Raw genomic sequence first — 20125 nt, forward strand, 5'->3', positions numbered from 1 at the left:
TGCTTGGCCGTTGGCTCTGGTGCCGGCCTTTTGGCTTGCTTGGCCGTTGGCTCTGGTGCTGGCCTTTTGGCTTGCTTGGCCGTTGGCTCTGGTTCTGGCCTTTTGGCTTGCTTGGCCGTTGGCTCTGGTTCTGGCCTTTTGGCTTGCTTGGCCGTTGGCTTTGGCCTTTGGCTTGCTTGGCCGTTGGCTCTGGTTCTGGCCTTTGGCTTGCTTGGCCGTTGGCTCTGGTTCTGGCCTTTGGCTTGCTTGGAGATTGACTTCAGTTTTGGCCTTTGGTCCTGGTTTGTGGCTCATTTGACCCCGGTTTTAGCCTTGGTTTGCTTTGCAACTAGCCCTGTTTTCTGTCCTTTGGCTCTCAGGGAGACTGGCCCTAGTTATGAACTTAGGCTCATAGGATGCTGGCAATTGTACATGAGGCTGCCAGTTTTGTTGTAGTTCTTGGCGCAGGTGGCTGCTGGCCTTGGCTTTAGTCCTTGGCGTATATGGATGCCAGTCATGCTGTGGTCCTTGGTGCAGGCATGTGGTTGTCTGCCTTTGATATGGTCTTTGGTTCATGTAATGGTGGGCCTTGGAGCTTGTGGCTGTCTACCTTAGCTGCTTTCTTGGCATGTGTGGGTGCTTGTTTTTCACCTTGTATTCCCCTCCTTACTAGCAGTGGCTAGTATGGGGACAGGTTTCTTTGCAGTTACAGTTATCTGAACAGTGCATCAGTGGTTGCAGGTTTTAAGTTCTCTTGAGAGTCATGTATTGCAAGCACAGCGCTAGCTTATTGCTATTGCTTGTGTGCTAGTTGTCTTTCACTCTGGCATGTCCACCAGTGCTTTGCTTGGCATGTTCACCGGTCCTTTGTTGGCAGGGTGTTTGGTTTGTCCCCTGGTTGTTTAGCATGCATAGTATATGGCTCTTCTCTGATTTTCATGCAGGTTGGTTAGCTGGTGCATTGAGTATGGGCTGGCTGTGCACCAGTCGTTCCATGCATGATTTCCAGTTGATTCCAGTCATGTTAAGCTGGTTAGCTGATCTTCCATCTGCAGGTTGTGTACAGTACCTAATCCTGGCCCTAACATTGCTGGTTAGGTAGCCTTTCAAAGTTGGTAGCTACAGTGAGTGGTAGGAAGTTGGGTTTCAGCCTGTCATGCTCTGTTACAGGCTGGAGTCCCTAGCTTGTTTGTGCCATAGGGGGCTTGATGGCTAGTGTGCCCTTTCACTGTTGGTCATTTTCACTTGTACGTTGCTTCAGATCTGTGCTTGGATTATCTTTTGCTGGTTTTTGAGTTTGACGGCTGTCAACACCAATTTAAGCTGATACCGGTGTGCTTTGTAGCTAGATGCTTGTGGATTGCAATTTTTTTTTCTAGGGCCCCAGGTTAGTGCTAAGGATTGGGGGGCATAGAGGCAGCTCTAGTGGATAATGCATCAGAGTAGTGGTTAACTGGCCTGTTGTTGCTGGGCTGGTAACACCTGCGAGCTGCCCAGTGCCAGAGTTATGATTGTGACTGTTTTCTTCTTGTTGGCAAAGGATCCTCCCGAGCCGGGCTTGGATGTTTATGGCAACCATAGTGTGGAAATCCCTCTGGTCCCTGAGAGGATTCTTGTAGCAGGGAATGGTCCGTTTTTTCTTGTGATGCTTGATTTTTGTTTTTAGTATCCGTTGATATTATTATTCCCACCCCTTATTGTTTAGGGGCATGGCTTGGTAGATCCAATGCGTACTGACATGGAAGGGACGAAGAAGAAAATGAGAATTTAGTAACATAGTAACATAGTAAGTTGGGTTGAAAAAAGACATACGTCCATCAAGTTCAACCATAATGCCTTATATATAACCTGCCTAACTACTAGTTGATCCAGAGGAAGGCAAAAAACCCCATCACTTACCTCTTATCGTGAATTCCATTTCTTCAAGTCCCGACATGTCAGTACGGGGTTCCCATCCCAATTATTTGGTTCTTGTATTGCTTGGCAAATGTATAACAGTGGTGAGGAGGAAGTCACATGGTCTTATAGGTAAGGATTAATTTTGATTGGCTTTGGTATATAGGTCCTACCTCCTAGCTGTGGGGGCAATACTGCCCATGCGTACTGACATGTTGGGTGACATGTAAGTGAAATTCTCATTATCTACAACACTTTATATCCCCTTCGCAATTGGTTAAGTCTATACATGAATTCAACAATCTGATTTTTGCTGAAAGCTGGAGGATTCAGCAATTCAAACTTGTCCATCTAGGATATGGAAAACTTTTTGTTCGCAATAAGTGCTTTAAAACAAACTCTTTTTGCCCCAAATGTAGCGAAACTGGTGTTAATTTATTCCACTACCTATGGTCTTGATCCGAAGATTCTTAAACCACAGGTTGAGTTTAAATATAAAGTTATCTCCTAGTTTTGCTCTATTATACATTAAAAAAGAGGAGGTGTTATCAAGCATTTTACCAATCTCATTAGCACAAAAAATTTATAAATTATTATTTTTGTTTATGGCTGCCTCTAAAAAAGAATTATTTTATTATTGGTTCAAAGAGGAAACCCCTCCTATAACAGAAATTAATTCTTATCTTAATCAGCTTAGCTGGCAAGAGGCCATCAAACAAAAAACAAGTGAACCTAAATCCAGGATTCATTATAAAAATACATGGTCATTTTTCTTTAATACTATAGATATAAGTAATAAGGATCAGATTTATAAAATGCTGCATATATATTTTTTTTTTTCAATAACTCACAAACATATAAGCAAAATTATACTTGATTTTTAATTACTTGTTTCTCTGTAAGCATTCTATTTTCTTCATTTCTTATCTTTTTGAAGGACAAACTGTCGAATGTGACTATTGTTGTACAACCTATATCCTACATGTTTATTGCAAAACTTCAAAAAAATGTTTAAAAAAATAAATAAATAAAAATAAAGCTGCAGAGTGCCATTTATTCCTATTGGAGGCTTCCAAAATCATGCAAAGTCGGAAAGGTTTTCACACCGTTTACGATCAGTCAATACGAAAAAGTCGCGCCGGCGACGAAAAAGTCGGCAAAAAAATATGAAACGTTGCGCCTGTGATGAAAAAGGCGCAATATTTTCGTTTCCAATCCGAATTTTTCCCATTCGGGATTCGAATTCGTGTTTTGGTAAATCTGCCCCTTAGTGTTAATGGATTTGTAGATTCTAGATTGTAGGGTTAATAGTTATCAAAAGGAGACCTGAGAGGGATATAAAGGGAGGAGAGAGGCCTTAGGGGAATAGATCTTGAAGAAGCACATGCACGTGAAACGTGTTGATACGGACAGTGACCACAGTGGTGATCCGTAGTGAGAGGAAGCGCATTGGTAGAGACGCTGCTAGGTGAGCCAATCCTAATATGCGTTCCTATTTGTTATACCTCCCATGAAGTGATTCTGGATTTCTGCTTTTATATATTTACTAGTATATATACTCAGAGTTTCTTAATTATACAGATTAATAACACCTAATTGTTTGATATACCTTTGATGAAGTTGTTTGTGGATCACTGTCCTTATTTTTTAATACAGATACTCTGAGTCAGTTTTTATTGAGTGATTATATATCGGTCATTATTCAGTCATGTATTACCGTATTTACTCAAGTATAAGCCGAGTTTTCCAGCACACTGAGTTCCTTACACACTGGATTAGACTCCCCGTGCGTGCGGTAATACATAGAGATTCGAAAATAATAGAATTGAGAGGGCATGTGGTAAGATATGAGGTAAGCAGAAGTTTTGATAATTGTAATTTCTTATGGTATCAGTTTTGCTTTTCGATGTGTACAAAAATAACAAGTGCCTGTTTCTTTGCGTATGGTTCTGTAACATGTAAATATCTTTGTTTCTATCTTTGAGAGCTTTAATACACTGGATAACTCTCAGTATCATTCCTGTTACTTACACACTTTTTTTCCACATAAAACAATGTACATGGTAAATGGATGAGATAAGAGTCAGAAATATTTACTGTTTCTTAGTACACATGATCTTATCTTTCTTAAACTTGTGATTCTACATCACTCACCCCAAAAAGTATACAGAACTATATAAGAATTAAATAACATAAATTTACTCATCACAATTTCAATATGTATGTAAAATTAAATGAGCTATTAACCTTTACAACCTTTCATGTGGTTATCTTATGTTGGATGCTCCTTATTTTACAGCCCATACCTTGTGTTTATTAATATGGTAGTCATGTAAGCACCTGTGAGTGTCCTTTTATTAAATAATTTGATAATTGAAACTTAGCAGTATCGGCTGCATTTCCCACCCTAGGCTTATACTCGAGTCAATATGGTTTTCCGGTTTTCTTAGGTAAAATTAGGTAGCTTATATTCGGATCAGCTTATACTCTAGTATATATGGTATTTATATTTTTATTCTATTTTTGAAAATAAAAATGCTTGATGTACTTTTTTCATAAATTATGGGGTCATTGACTTATTAAGAGTGCTAACTCACTTTGGCTAACTTGGTGACTATGCATTCAAGTTAAAAAAAAAAAGCAAAATTTCACCCATTGACTTTTATGGGGAAATTTAAACTGCTGCCAATCTTATAGCTTTGAGGCTACACTCCCCAAACTTGAATTACATAATCATGGGTTCAGCCTGAATGAAAATATGATGATTGTTGGATGCCCAAAAGGGGGTGGAGCTGTGAACAGCCAATCAGATTTTACCTATTGACTTGCTGCCATTCTCACAGTAATAACACCAGGGTCCCCAAACTTTGCAGGGTTAGGTGCCAGGTACAAATCCACTAAAAAAAATAGATCTAATCCGTTAGAAGTAGAAAAGAAGCTTACCCATGTATAGATTTGGTCCGGGTGCTCATGCCCCAGACCCTCAGCATAGGGGAGCGATATAGGAAGCACATAGATGAGATAGGCAGGCACTCCGGAAATCCAATAAGGCAGAATAGAAGCTCAAATATTAAAATAAGATCAAAAGTATTTTATTAACGATTACACATAAATGCTAAGCCTTACGCATTTCGTGCCAATCTGGGCACTTAATCATAGGCTGAAATAGCCTATGATAGCCTATGATTAAGTGCCTAGATTGGCACGAAACGCATAAGGCTTAGCATTTATGTTTAGGTGCCAGGTAACTGCGGTTCAAGGTTAGAAAAAAGTGGGCGGAGCCACCTAATGATTTTCAGTGGGGAAATTCAACCTGCTGCCATTCTTACAGTATTAACACCAGGGCCACTAGGAGACTAGATTTCTAGGTTTTAAAAAGTGGGTGGAGCCACCAACAGCCAATCAAACTTTACCTATTGAATTTTTTTTGTTTAAATTTAAAATGCTGCCTTTCTATTGCTTACTATTTATGTCAGGGTTCCCAAACTTTGCACAGTCAGTCACTGGCTTACTACATATTCAGGGTTAGAACAAGTGGGTTGAGCCACCAACAGCCAATCATTTTCACCCATTAAATTTCATTGGTATATATTTAAACTGATGCCATTATTTAAGTATTATTTCCAGGGTTGTTAAAATTTCCAGAGTCAGTCACTGGGTATTTTCTGTTTAAAGATAGAAAAAAGTGGGTGGGGCCACCAACAGCCAATCACATTTCACTTATTTACTTTCAATAGTGAAGTGTAAAATGCTCCCAGTCTCACAATGTTTATGCCCCAAACTTTGCACAGGGGGTCTGCAGTTCAAAAATAGGAAAAATGGGTTGGGCCAGTAACAGCCAATCAGATTTCATCCATTGAATTTTATTGGTGTAAATTTAAAATGCTGTCATTCTCACACTATTTATGCCAGTGTTCCCACTCTTTGTCACTGGATGACTTCGACTCAAGGTTAGAAAAAGTGGGCACACTCACCAACCACCAATCACAATTTACGTATTGACTTTTATTGGTTTAAATTTAAACTGCTGCCGTTCTTTAACTATTAATCCTTGGGTCCCTAAACTTTGCAGCGTTAGTCACTGAGTAACTCCAGTTCCAGGTTAGAAAAAGGGGATGGAGCCACCAACCTCCCATCAGATGTCACTCATTGACATTCAGTGGGGAAATTTGAATTGCTGCCATTTAGACACTATTAAAACCAGGGTCCCCAAACTTTGCACAGTGGTTTTTACTATATAACTGTGGTCCAAGGTTAGAAAAAGTGGGCGGAGCCAACATTCATTCAGTGACTTCACGTTTTTCAACCCAGCATGAAGTTTGTTCTCAAACTTCCCTTTCTAGATAAAATACTATTCTTCATTCAACACGTTTTCTGCCTTCTATCATGCCAGTTTCGCATACTACCTGTACCCGGGTTATACAGCACATAGCCTCCTACCCATCAGCCATTCACCTGAGGATAGCCTGATTTCCCATTAGCAGATGAAACAGGGGTAAATGCTTGTACGAACGTTAAAACCTCTACTGATTTATGAGATATCTTTGACCAGACTATCTGTGGGCCAACACAACTAGCCCGATTAGTGGCTAAGACTATACGAATTTCAGTTGATAGGACTGATTGGTATAATATTTTGTGTCTGTAATACTCACCTGCAGTTTAACCTAGTGGGAAAACCTACGCTAATTGATACTAACCGCACCCGATTTATAATTCGGGCGATTGATGTTTAGACGCTTCAACCAAAAAGATTTCTCTTCGGCAGTACGTATTAGACACAGCTATCAATAGGGGATTTAGTGTATTAAGCCTGACCCCTTGTGGAGAAACATATGTAAGCGCGGGCTCTTTGAGTAGCTTGCATAGTAGCTAAATCCAGATATAACAAATCGTTACTTTGTCTCGGTCCTTGTAAATTGGCTTTAGAGTAGCTCACACAGTGGCTAAGTTTAGATACAACAAATCGCCACTCTGTTTTCGGTCCCTGTAATATGTGAACCCGTCATCATTGTTACTGGAATCTGTAACTGTATTAAATCTAAATAGATTAATGATATTGTAACTTAAGTCTAACAAGCACAGGGTCATTTTGATCTTAACTCTCCCCATCTTTCCTTGTATGTGATTTTAATCTAATTTTTAAAGTAAGTTTAATAAAAATAATTAATTTTATTCATATTATAGGTGTGCCAGTATCCCTTTCTTGTGTCTATAACACAATATATTATATCTGTGGGCCAAAGACTTCTTAGAATAAGCTCTATTTAAAGGCTGTAAGGCTGCTGCATCCACTGAACTCAATAGGATTCCTTCTCTTTCACCCCACCTGACCACTTTCTTTAGAAATTTGCTTGTTTGCAGATTTAAATGTCACTGATGATGTGTCATAGGGAAAATCGCCACAGGATGAAAGCTGCTAATTGCTTTTGGAAAATGTGATGGTGCTGGTGGGGGGATATATGCAGTACAAATGATGCTTTCTGGATGGGAGGGGGTGTGCCCAACCTTTCTAAATCTTAGGAAATGTAGGCTTTACATGTTCTTTAAAATGTATTCCTGTAGGCTTTTTTTACAAAACACTGTGAGGGAGATTTATCAACGCTCAAGTTGGATTTTTTTTCTTTCTCGATTTGACTTTTCAAAATTGATCCATCCACAGAAGTCTAACAGCAGTGGAATCTAACACCTTATATTTAAATATAGGATGCAAAGACAGATAAATCAGACCAATAATGCCAGCATCTACAGTCATTATGATTTAAAACAATAACACCTCAACCCTTATTCAGTGGAGTTGTTACTTTTTCTGCTATTGTTTGAAGTAGAATCGACATCCTTAGCAGAGGAAGCACTCTTCTCTGTAGTGTGCAAGAAGATCTTCTCCATACTGGGTTCCTCTTTTCTAAAGGGAGTTAATACCTCTTTTCATGTGTCATGCTTTTTTTGGATACCTGTTAATTGTATGCAGTAAGCAATGGCACACTTGTCTGCTGCTGGTCCTTTAAGACAGCTTGCCCAGAAGGCAAAAATGCCTCTGCATTATATCAAATTAATAAACTACAAAAATGTTATAGTGTTTGCTTAAAACACATTTATTAAATATTGTAAAAATATTACTTGTGATAGTGTTTGCTTAAAACACATTTATTATATATTGTAAAAATATTACTTGTGATTTTTTTTTCATTTTTCATTTTGTGCATTTCTTTATAGGTCTCAAGAGTAAAATCTCCTGGTACAGAAAGACTGACTGATTTTCAAGGTAATTGCTATTCCCTGTGTATATTTTCCAGAACACAAAGCATAAGTCATTTATTGCCCCAAAACATGTACAGCCTCCATCTTTTTACACCATCCACACCCACTGCGCTTTCTCGTCTTAAACCTTTGTATCTCGCTGCTCCTTACCTCTGGAACACTATCCCTGAATCTCTCTGTAGGGAATACTAAACCACTCTCTTTAAGATTAAACTCAGATGCTACCTTCTCGAGCACTAAAACATTATTTTGCCCAGTCCTGCGCTTAAGGGCAAATGCCCATACCTGGTGCACTCTTACCTTCCAATTTGTGCCTGTATGTTACCCAACCACTTAGTCTGTAAGCTCTACGGGGCAGGGGCCTTCTTCCTACTGTGTCTCTTACCACATGGCACTTATTCCATGTGTATTTATACTTATTTATTGTATTTATTATAACACTTGTCCTCCCTGTGTGTAATTCTGTATATTGTAAGACCTTAAAGTGCTGTGTACCCTTGTGGTGCTTTATAAATAAAGTTATACATACATACATACATACATACATACATACAGTTGTTTTTCTTAGGGAAGACTGAAGATGTAAAGTTGTTTGTATTTTTGAGAAAGATAAATTAGCACAGCGCTTCATTCTTATTGAAGGGGTGGTTGACCTGTATATTGCCAGGATTGTTCCCATGAAATATGAGATAAATACACAGACGCTAAAGGTGATTAATAGTATGAACATGTCAAAACTGGTAAAAATAAATTTGCCTTGGCTCGGAATCTGATTCTGTCAGATGGGAGTGTAGATTGCACATAGATAATCTGAGGATACTCCCTCAATTTACTGGTGTGAGTGAATGCTACCGATGCAGACGGTACAGGAGGAGACAGTACAGGAGATGCAAACTTACTATCAGGCTGGTGACTGGTTAAAGAAACTACAACAAACAAACAAAAATGATATTTTAATTAACTTTTTTTTTTGTTAAAGGGGTTGTTCACATTTGAGTTAACTTTTAGTGTGATGTAGAGAGTGCCAATTTGCAATTGATCTCCTTTTTTTATTATTGGTAGTTTTTCATTATTATACTTTTTTGTTCCGCAGCTCTCCAGTTTGGAATTTCAGCAGTTATCAGCAATTTACCTTAGTACCAGGGAGATGTTTGAGAAATTGACTGATATATGAATATTAGAGGGGCTGAATAGAAAGATAAGTAATTAGTAAAAAGTAACAATAACAAAATTGTAGCCTCAAACAACAATAGTTTTTTGGCCGCTGGGGTCAGTGACCCCAATTGGAAATCTGGAAAGAGTCAGAAGAAGAAGGCAAATAATTCAAAAGCTATAAAAAATAATGAATACCAATTGAAAAGTTGCTAAGAATTGGCCATTCTATAACATATTAAAAGCTAAGTTAACCCTTTAAGTGCCAGCAGAATTTGACATTTCGGTTCCCCTCAGTGCCAGACGTTTTGTAAACATTCTGTGCTCTCTCAATTTAGGGGCTTTTACTGGGGGCAGGGTTAAGTTTAGGTAGGCAAACTATATATTGTTTTTTTCAGGAGAACCTGAGCTTTCCAAATATGCCTGAGTTTTTGTGTATTTCCACTTCTGGAACAAGATTTAGAGCTTGAAATACAAAAAATTACTAAATTTTCAAAGCATTACAGCAGAATACGGCACACTTTAGATTCCAAAGCCAAAAATCCTGAAACATTAGGTTTACCCCAGGAAACCATACATTTTTGAAAAATACACATTCTGATGAATCCGAAATGGGTAACTATGTCTTCCAACTCCTAAGTACCAAACAGCAATGCTTTACTGAATTTAGCATTTTCTATAAAAAATTATGAAAATTCTAAAAAATCTCCTCAAATCTTCCACTTTCAAGCATCATATCTCCCACATAATATTAGGTACCAAGAAAACTCATCCTAAATATGAAAGCCAAGGGTCCACTGAACGGTTTGATGCCCATTGTGCATAGGATCACTGATGTATCTGGAATTTAGAAACCCCAAAAGGAAGTTAGTACATACAAATTGCCCCGGAGATCTCTAGCTACTGAAAATTCATGTGGGGTAAAAACACAAAAAAATACATTGAGGGGGCGTGGCCGAACGCCAACTAAGATGGACGCTTAGCTCAGGAGCTGCGACACAGCTCAATCCAATCGTGAGGAAATAACATACCAAACATGGGGAAATATAGTAAAAACAGAGATCCCCAGAGGGAAGAACCAAAGGGGAACAGACTTACCGAATCACAAAAGTTTCTGAAAAAGTTTCTAACACCAGCGGAGCAGGACAGCGACGCACACGAGGGTAGCTCAGAGACAGGCAAACCGGATGGCACAGACGCAGACTCTGAATGTGAGTCCATCAATACAGACCAAGGTACTCTTTCATATCTTAAAACTCTGCCTACAAAACAAGATTTTCTTGACTTAGCGACGCAAATTAAAACGACGCTAAAGGAGGAAGTGGGAGACCTAAAGGCCGAGATCACGGCCCTGCATTCCAGGACAGCAGACATAGAACACAGAGCCGAGTCAGTGGACACTTTTTAGAATCTTTATTAACGGTTACAGAATCACAAAGCAGAGCAATACAACTACTCACCCGCAGAGTCGAAGACCTTGATAATAGAGGGCGACGATGCAATTTAAGAGTGAGAGGCCTTCCTGAGTCGATAGACCAGCCGATTCTGAAACAAACAGTACAAGCAATATTCAATGACATACTAGGCCAACAGCCTGCTAATGATCTGCAAATTGAGAGAATACATAGGGTATTAAGGCCACGAGGTCTCACCACTGAAAAACCAAGAGACATTATATGCTGCTTGCTAAGCTATATAAAGAAGGAAGAGATACTAACTAAAGCACGCCAACTGAAAGTAGTTAAATATGGAAACACAGAAATCGCTATCTTACAAGACCTGTCCTGGTTTACCCTCCAACAAAGGAAACTACTGAAACCACTGACAGATGTGCTTAAAGAGAGACAAAACCTATTCCGCTGGGGCTACCCATTTTCCATCCAAGCGACAATAGAAGGGAAAACACATACCCTAACAACCCCAGAAGACATACACCCATTCCTGCAAGCATGCAAGGCAGAAAATCTGGATTTGATTGAATGGGTCAAATTTGTGCAGCTTCCCAAACCCACTTCACTACAACACAAAGAACCATGGATGGAAGTAACTACGCCCAAATCCAAAAGGAGAAAGATGAAAGTAACACCAGAAAAACTACCTCCCCAGGATAAAACAAAGGATACAGGATGAAAATTGACGCGCTATATAACAAGGGAAACACATCCTCACGAACTTAAAAACTTAAGTTTAATAAGTACCTGCTGAGCTGAAGCCTAATCTGGTATGGCACACCCACCCCCCCGATATATGGGCAAGACAAAGGATTTGTCAAGGAGAAATTGCCTTAGAGCACAAAGCCCAACTTCTGAAAGGTTACAAAATATGTTTTTATTAACAATGCTATGGTTTAAACTAATGAATCAGTTTATTGTTATTTGTTTTATACAAGTTGAATTTTGCTATGAATACTGTCTTATCAAGGTAAAATTATACTGTCTGAAATGCAATAAGTACAATGGTAAATGTTATAAATGTGAACAAATATACTTACCACAACTTAGTAATGGATAACACTGTTAAGGTAATTTCTTTAAATGTAAACGGTCTCAATATTCCTGAGAAAAGAAGACAAATAGTAAATATAATGAGGAAAGGAAAGGGTGATATTATTTTATTACAAGAAACACATTTTAAAAATACTCCACAACCAATGCACAAGCTAGGCACCTTCTCACAGTGGTACTATAGTAATAACCCAGATCAAAAAACTAAGGGGGTAGCAATAGCAATACACAAGAACCTAAACTTCTAACTAGAAAACACCCTAAGTGATCACAATGGTAGATACTTACTCATTAAAGGTCAGCTATATCACACACCCTGTACTATAGGTTGTGTCTACTTCCCAAATAAAAATCAGATTCCCTTTTTGAACAAACTCAAGGAAAAAATTACAGATTTTGCAAATGGGCTATGCATCATAGGGGGCGACCTAAACTTTCCTTTAGACCCACAAAATGACACCTCCAAAGGAAGCTCCATACTTCCACTTTCTAAATTAAAAACCGCTTCCAAATCCTTGCAGTCCTTAAGACTGATTGACACATGGAGATTCCATAACCCAACCACAAAACAATATACACACTATTCAGGTGCACAAAACAGTTATGCCCGAATAGACTATGTATTTATCTCACAACACCATCTACACTGGCTAAAAGAAGCCAGTATAGACAATATACTATGGTCCGACCATGCAGCCGTACAAATAAAGCTAAATATTCCCAACAAAACCCCCTCCACCTGGCAATGGAGACTTAATGAAAGCTTATTAGAAGACTCAGAATGCCGCAAAGAAATTATAGACACAATTAAAGAATACAAACAAAACACAAACAGATGGATCTTCCCATCTTACAAAATGGCAAGCATTAAAATGCGTCTTAAGGGGTATTTTGATCAAACACGGCACACAAATAAAGAAAGATAGACAAAAAAGGACAACTCAGCTAATTAAAGAAATAGGGAAGCTGGAAATTCAACATCAACAAAACCTATCACTAGACACTTATAGAATGCTGACGGAAAAAAGGAGAGAATTAAAACAACTATCCAATAGTGCTACCAAATATGCAATGACTAGACTTAGGCAAAAATACTATGAATACAGGAACAAAATGGGCAAACTGTTAGCTAGAGCACTAAGACAGAAACAACAAGATACATATATACACAAAGTGAAAAATGGCATTATGCAATTACTACCAAACAGAATTGCAGATGCCTTCAGACACTTTTACAAAAACCTTTACAATATTCCCCAACATTCTAACCAAATGAAACTAGAACATAAGATACAAACTTATCCCACTGAAAATGCATTACCAAGAATAGAGAAGCAAATACTACAAGAACTTGATTCTCCCATTCAACTTCACGAAGTCATAGAAGTAATTAAAAACTTAAAACTCCAGAAGGCACCAGGCCCAGATGGATACTCTGGTAAATTTTATAAAAAAATTTCGGAGTACTGGCGTTGGAGCGGAAATATGATGTGATTGGTGTTGCTGAAACTTGGTTGAATGAGTCTCATGACTGGGCAGTTAATATTGGGGGGTATACATTGTTTCGGAGGGACAGGGGCAATAGAAAAGGAGGAGGAGTGTGTCTGTTCATTAAGCACGACTTAAAAGCAAATATTAAGGAGGAAGTTATGAGGGGAACAGAGGGAGCTGAATCCTTATGGGTTGAGCTTCTCACAGATAGTAAAGAATCTACCAAACTAATTGTAGGGGTAGGCTATAGACCCCCTAATGTAAGCAAAGAGGAGGAGGCCCAGCTCCTGTTGCAAATAGAAAAGGCTGCTAGTTTGGGGCAAGTGATAATAATGGGGGATTTTAATTACCCTGATATTGACTGGGGCAATAGTACTGCCAGGACAGTAAATGGGACCAAGTTTATAAACTTGCTGCACGACAACTTTATGTCACAGGTTGTTGAGGAGCCAACCAGGAACAATGCTATACTAGATCTAGTGATCTCTAATGACCCAGAACGTATAGCAAATGTGCAAGTGGTTGAACCCCTGGGTAATAGTGACCATAATGTTATTTCATTTGATGTTTGGTGCAGGAAACAAATTTACACGGGGGCAACAAAGACACTGAATTTTAGGAAGGCAAATTTTAGCTCCTTAAGGGCAGCGCTTCAGGGCATAGATTGGGGCATTATGTTTTCTGATAAAAATACAGAGCAGAAATGGTTGTCATTTAAAATGATATTAAATCATTACTGTTCTCAGTTCATTCCATTAATAAGAAAAAGTAGAAGTGTTAAGAATCACCCTATGTGGCTTAACTCTGAGGTAAAGAAGTTAATAGGGAAAAAAAGGAAAGCTTTTAAGAAATATAAGTCAGAGGGGACAGTAGCTGCGTTTAATGATTATAAACACTATAACAAGTGTTGTAAAACAGCAATCCGGAAGGCAAAGATAGAAAATGAGGAGCGCATCGCGGCCGAGGCCAAGACTAACCCCAAAAAGTTTTTTAAGTATATTAATAGTAAAAAGATGCAGGTTGAGGGTGTGGCCCCATTGAGTTATAATAACAATATGGTTACAGCGGATACAGAAAAGGCAGATGTGCTTAACCAGTTCTTTTCTTCTGTGTATACAGTAGAGGAGCCAGTGGGCCAAGTCCCACCCAATAGCTTCACTGTTGCCTCAGCTCCAACTATACAGTGGTTGGCACAGGATATGGTGCTTAAAGGGTTACACACGATAAATGTAAACAAGGCACCGGGGCCAGATGGAATACACCCTCGGGTACTGAGAGAGCTAGGGGCAGAATTGCAGTGGCCCTTGTTTCTGATATTCTCAGACTCGCTCTCATCAGGTATGGTACCTAGGGATTGGAAGAAGGCGAATGTCACTCCCATATTTAAAAAGGGAGTAAGATCTCAGCCTGGCAATTATAGGCCTGTAAGTTTGACATCCGTGGTGGGCAAGTTATTTGAAGGCTTGTTAAGGGATCACATTCAAAATTATGTACTGGAGAATGGCATTATGAGCAGTAATCAGCATGGCTTTATGAAGGACAGGTCATGTCAGACCAATTTAATTGCTTTTTATGATGAGGTAAGTAAGAAGCTGGACAGTGGGGATGCAGTAGATATAATCTATTTGGATTTTGCCAAAGCATTTGATACCGTTCCCCACAAACGACTGCTTTCTAAGCTAAGGTCTATTGGTCTTAGTGAAGTCGTTTGCACATGGATAGAAAACTGGCTACAGGATCGGGTACAGAGGGTGGTTGTTAATGGCACATTCTCTACTTGGAGTAAGGTTCTCAGTGGGGTCCCTCAGGGTTCTGTACTGGGTCCACTTTTGTTTAATTTGTTCATAAATGACTTGGGGGAGGGTATTATGAGTAATGTATCAGTGTTTGCAGATGACACAAAACTCTGCAGACCAGTCAATTCTATCCAGGATGTGACATCCCTGCAGCAGGATCTTGACCAACTGGCAATCTGGGCAGCTAAGTGGCAGATGAGATTTAATGTGGATAAATGTAAGGTCATGCACCTGGGATGTAAAAATATGCAAGCCCCGTATACCCTTAATGGGACTGCACTAGGCAAATCCATAATGGAGAAGGACCTTGGAGTCCTTGTAGATAATAAACTTGGCTGTAGCAAACAATGCAAGGCAGCAGCTGCAAGGGCAAACAAGGTTTTGAGCTGTATTAAAAGGGGTATAGATTCACGGGAGGAGGGGGTTATTCTTCCTCTTTACAGAGCGCTGGTAAGGCCCCATCTAGAATATGCTGTTCAGTTTTGGTCTCCAGTGCTCAAACGGGACATTATTGAGTTAGAGAGGGTCCAGAGAAGGGCAACTAAGCTGGTAAAGGGTATGGAAAGTCTCAGTTATGAAGAAAGACTGGCCAAGTTGGGTCTGTTTACACTGGAGAAGAGGCACTTAAGAGGTGACATGATAACTATGTATAAATATATAAGGGGATCATATAATAACCTCTCTAATGTTTTATTTACCAGTAGGTCCTTCCAACGGACACGAGGGCACCCACTCCGTTTAGAAGATGGGAGGTTCCATTTAAATATTCGGAAAGGATTTTTTACAGTGAGAGCTGTGAAGTTGTGGAATTCCCTCCCCGAATCAGTCGTGTTGGCTGATACATTATATAGCTTTAAGAAGGGGCTGGATGGATTCTTAGCAAGTGAGGGAATACACGGTTATGGGAGATAGCTCTTAGTACAAGTTGATCCAGGGACTGGTCCGATTGCCATCTTGGAGTCAGGAAGGAATTTTTTCCCCTCTGAGGCAAATTAGAGAGGTATCAGATGGGGTTTTTTGCCTTCCTCTGGATCAACTTGTAGTTAGGTAGGTTAGGTATAGGCATTATGGTTGAACTTGATGGAGGTATGTCTTTTTTCAACCCAACTTACTATGTTACTATGTTACTTAGCCCTATGTTGACAAACTGTTTTAATGAGATTGGGCCCGAAAAACCTCTGAATGAGGAATTCTTGTTAGCATACATTTCAGTCATACCCAAACCCGGGAAGGATCTTACCAATTGTAGCAGTTACAGACCCATCTCTTTACTGAACCTGGACCTTAAAATATACACAAAGATCTTAGCATCTAGACTCAACCCCATCTTACCAGAATGGATACATAGGGATCAAACAGGCTTTGTCCGAGGCAGGGAGGGTAAAGAAAACACAATGAAAATAATAAACATGATGTGCTGGGTGAAAGAACATCGAACGCCTTCTCTGCTTCTTTCAACGGATGCAGAGAAGGCTTTCGATAGAGTCCATTGGACTTTCCTAAAAAAAGTACTGGAAAACTCAGGAATGGGTACAATGTTCATAAATAAAATTATGGCACTCTATACAATACCACGGGCTCAAATTAAAATTAATGGTATACTCTCAGAACCATTTACAATACGAAATGGTACCAGACAAGGGTGCCCACTCTCACCACTCCTTTATGTCCTTTGTATGGAACATTTACTGATTGCACTAAGGCAAAACCCAGATATAATAGGACTTATTATAAAAGGGGAACTGCTCAAAATAGCAGCATTTGCTGATGACCTACTTTTATATAAACCAAAAGAGAAAGGAGGCCTGGGTTTACCAGACTTCTTTTCCTACTACCAAGCAAGTATTGTGTCTAAATTAGTGGAAGATACTTATACAGCCAACAATAAACAATGGATAAAAATAGAAAACCAATGGGCAGGCCACCCACTAGCAAATGTAGTCTGGAACAAAGAGAAGAAGAAGGATCTACACATAGGCCAAAACTCACAAATTCAAGCGCTAACAGACACATGGAAAAATCTTAATAAGGAATACAATCTTATCCCATTCCCGTCTCCACTTATACCACTGGTAGATAATCTAGACTTTCCACCAGGAATCATCGACAAAGGCATGAACAATGCGTTTGGAATACAAAATTTACAGCTACAACATGTCTTAGCAACAGCTACAGAACCACTAGCAATAATGACCAACAAAGAGACCTGGACTAAGAAGGACTCATGGAGACATTTACAAATAAAGAACTTTCTCAAAGAATTACATAATCTACAGCAACCTCTCAGACCCCTAACAGATCTTGAACGAATGTGCAATAGGAACACAAGTCCTAAACACCTAATCTCAACTGTTTATAAAATTATTATCCAAAGTAAATATGCCAACTTACCCCACTTCACCCGCACATGGACACAGGAACTCCAGATCGACCTAGTGGAAGAAGAATGGGAAAAAATCTTCAGAACTGTAGTGAAATGCTCCATAAGTAATAAATTCCAAGAAAATTCATACAAGATCTTATCATACTGGTACAGAACTCCAACACAACTCTACAAAATGCGTTTGATACAGAATGATAAGTGTTGGAGGTGTAATGGTGAGAGTGGGACAATTTCCCACATCTGGTACACATGCCCAAAGGTGAAAACCTTCTGGGAACAGATTGAACAAATAAGTAGTGAGATTCTTGGTTGCCAGGTAAGGTTTTCTCCCCAACTGATATTGCTATTACGTACAGATAAAGCCGAAAAAATATTTAAAAGAAGTCTATTGATGCAATTGATACTAGCTGCTAAAATCCTAATTCCCAGGAACTAGAGGAATGGTTATCGAATGTAAATGAAATTTATCTTATGGAGGAAATCACATCTTCCTTATCACCCACACCACAAAAATTTATTGAAACCTGGCAACCATGGGTCTCATACTTAAACCTTCATAACAAATTGTGAAATATGCATTTACCAAACAAGACAGAGAAAAATAATAGAAGATAGTACTAATATAGAATTACTTCATAGCACTAAGTTACTTACCTTGTTGAAACTTGTATGTTCTACTGTATACAAATCTTGCAGAATAGATCTAAATGAAGAAATGTACAATATTAATGTGTTTAAGACCACAAGGAATAATCTGTATAAAACGAGTCTTTTTTCTCTTTGTGCATTAATAAAGATTTGAATAATTGGTATCCATGTCTTTCTACTCCAAACTACAGAGTCGCAGTCCTTTCCCAAAATTGGCAGTTTTGGTGAAATACCTGAAAATCACATCAAATCTTCCACTTTCAAGCACCTTATCTCCCACATAACATTAGGTACCAAGAAAACACACCCTAAATATGAAAGCCAAGAGTCCATTGAACAGTTTGATGCCTATTGTGCATAGGATCACCGATGTATCTGGCATTTAGAGACCCCAAAAGGAAGTTAGTGCATACAAAGTGTATACGCTGCAATATAAGCTACTGGCATGTGCATTATGTGCTATAAGACTCCCTAACAGTAAGGAGACCCTAGAAAACTATACATTTTCCGAAAGTACACATTCTGACAAAACAAAAATGGGTAAATACAACTTTCTACTGCAAACTACCAAACTACAAAGCTATGCTAAACAGAACGGTTTTTATGACATTTCTGAAAATCGTCACAAAGCTTGCATTTTACCTCATTATGTACCCCCACATTTTGTAACGTATCAACATAAAACTTTCTAAATATGAACACCAGGGGCCTACTGAACAGTTTGATGCCCTATATACATATATTGGCCAACCTATGTGCCGTACAGGGGCATCCAAATAAAAATAGTGCATATGAATTTTCACATAAGATGCTCCAGCTCATGCAATATTTGCACCCGGTATGTGTATTATGTGGCATAAGACCCCCTAACAGTACCGAGACCCTAGAAAACCATACATTAAAGTATGAACGCCAGGGGTCTACTGAACAGTTTGATGCCCAATATGCATAACCAAACTATGTGGGGTACACAGGATGCCAAATTGAAATACAGCAGACAAAATATCCATGTGCAAAGACAAGTAATAAAGAACAATGTGAAATGCAATAAAATTGATAAAAATAAAGAAAAATCACTAAAATCGTTTTTTTTTGCCTAATAATATCTGCGGTCAGAATAACAGTTTGAGTATTTTGGCTTGGGCAAATAAGTTTTACAGACAAAGTCAAGCGAACAACAACTATGCATAACTGAAAATGCAATAAAATGGCTAAAAATGCAATAAAATACCCAAAAATGCACCAAAATCACAGAAAATGTAGTAGAAACACCAAAATAATACACAAAAGGTATTGCGCAGTGCGGTTAGCGAATACACTATCCGCAATGGCAATAAAACATTTTTTTCAGGCAAGAATAAAAACGATGCGATAAAAAGAAAAAAAAATTACAAAATTACATAAGTGTGTGTGTACATTAGGTAAAATGTGTTTTGTGTGCATGTGTGTGTGTGTGCAAGTAAGTGTGAGTGCTGTAAGTGCTCTGAATGTGTGAAAACCCCCAAAAATGCATGTGTGTGTGTAAGTGTGAGTATAAGTGTGTATTAGTGTAATAAGTGTGTGATTGTGTGTTTGTGTGTGTATTTGGCACCTACGTGGGACTCCTACAGTATAACAGGAACTCCCAACTCTTTCCGGTCTTCACCGACGCCCTTTTGGGGCCCCAGACTTTCTGCTGCGGTCCAAGCTGGGGTCCTGCAAACTTTCGGAGTTCAGACGAGATACGAGGTACAGGCAAGGCAAAGGCAGAACGTAGTCGGGGTACAGGCACAAGTCGGGGCTGGCAGCAATATTCGTAATCGGGGTACAGGCAAAAGGTCGAGGCAGGTAGCAAGTATCGTGGTCAGGGTACAGGCAAAGGTCAAATCCAGAAATAACAAACAAATTGCAAGAGCAGGTACTGAAGATAACAGAAGCCAGCTTGGGCAATGAAAACACTGAAGGAAGGGGTTTAAATAGCCGAATTTGGCGCCAAAACCAAAGGAACCGGAAACCTGGAAAACCTGCACAAAGAT

General features: G+C 39.1%; 1 protein-coding gene across 1 annotated transcript in view; it reads left to right on the plus strand.

Annotated features, from left to right (window-relative positions):
* The window catches only part of card11 (caspase recruitment domain family member 11), a 719724-nt gene that overhangs the window by 206391 nt on the left and 493208 nt on the right, over positions 1-20125 (plus strand). Inside the window, exon 10 of the mRNA XM_031893621.1 lies at positions 8092-8140. Within this exon, the coding sequence (XP_031749481.1) occupies positions 8092-8140 (49 nt within the window). The remainder of the gene's footprint in view (positions 1-8091; positions 8141-20125) is intronic.

This window comes from Xenopus tropicalis, chromosome 9 (assembly GCF_000004195.4).
Source record: "Xenopus tropicalis strain Nigerian chromosome 9, UCB_Xtro_10.0, whole genome shotgun sequence".
In the NCBI taxonomy this organism is placed as follows: Eukaryota; Metazoa; Chordata; class Amphibia; order Anura; family Pipidae; genus Xenopus; species Xenopus tropicalis.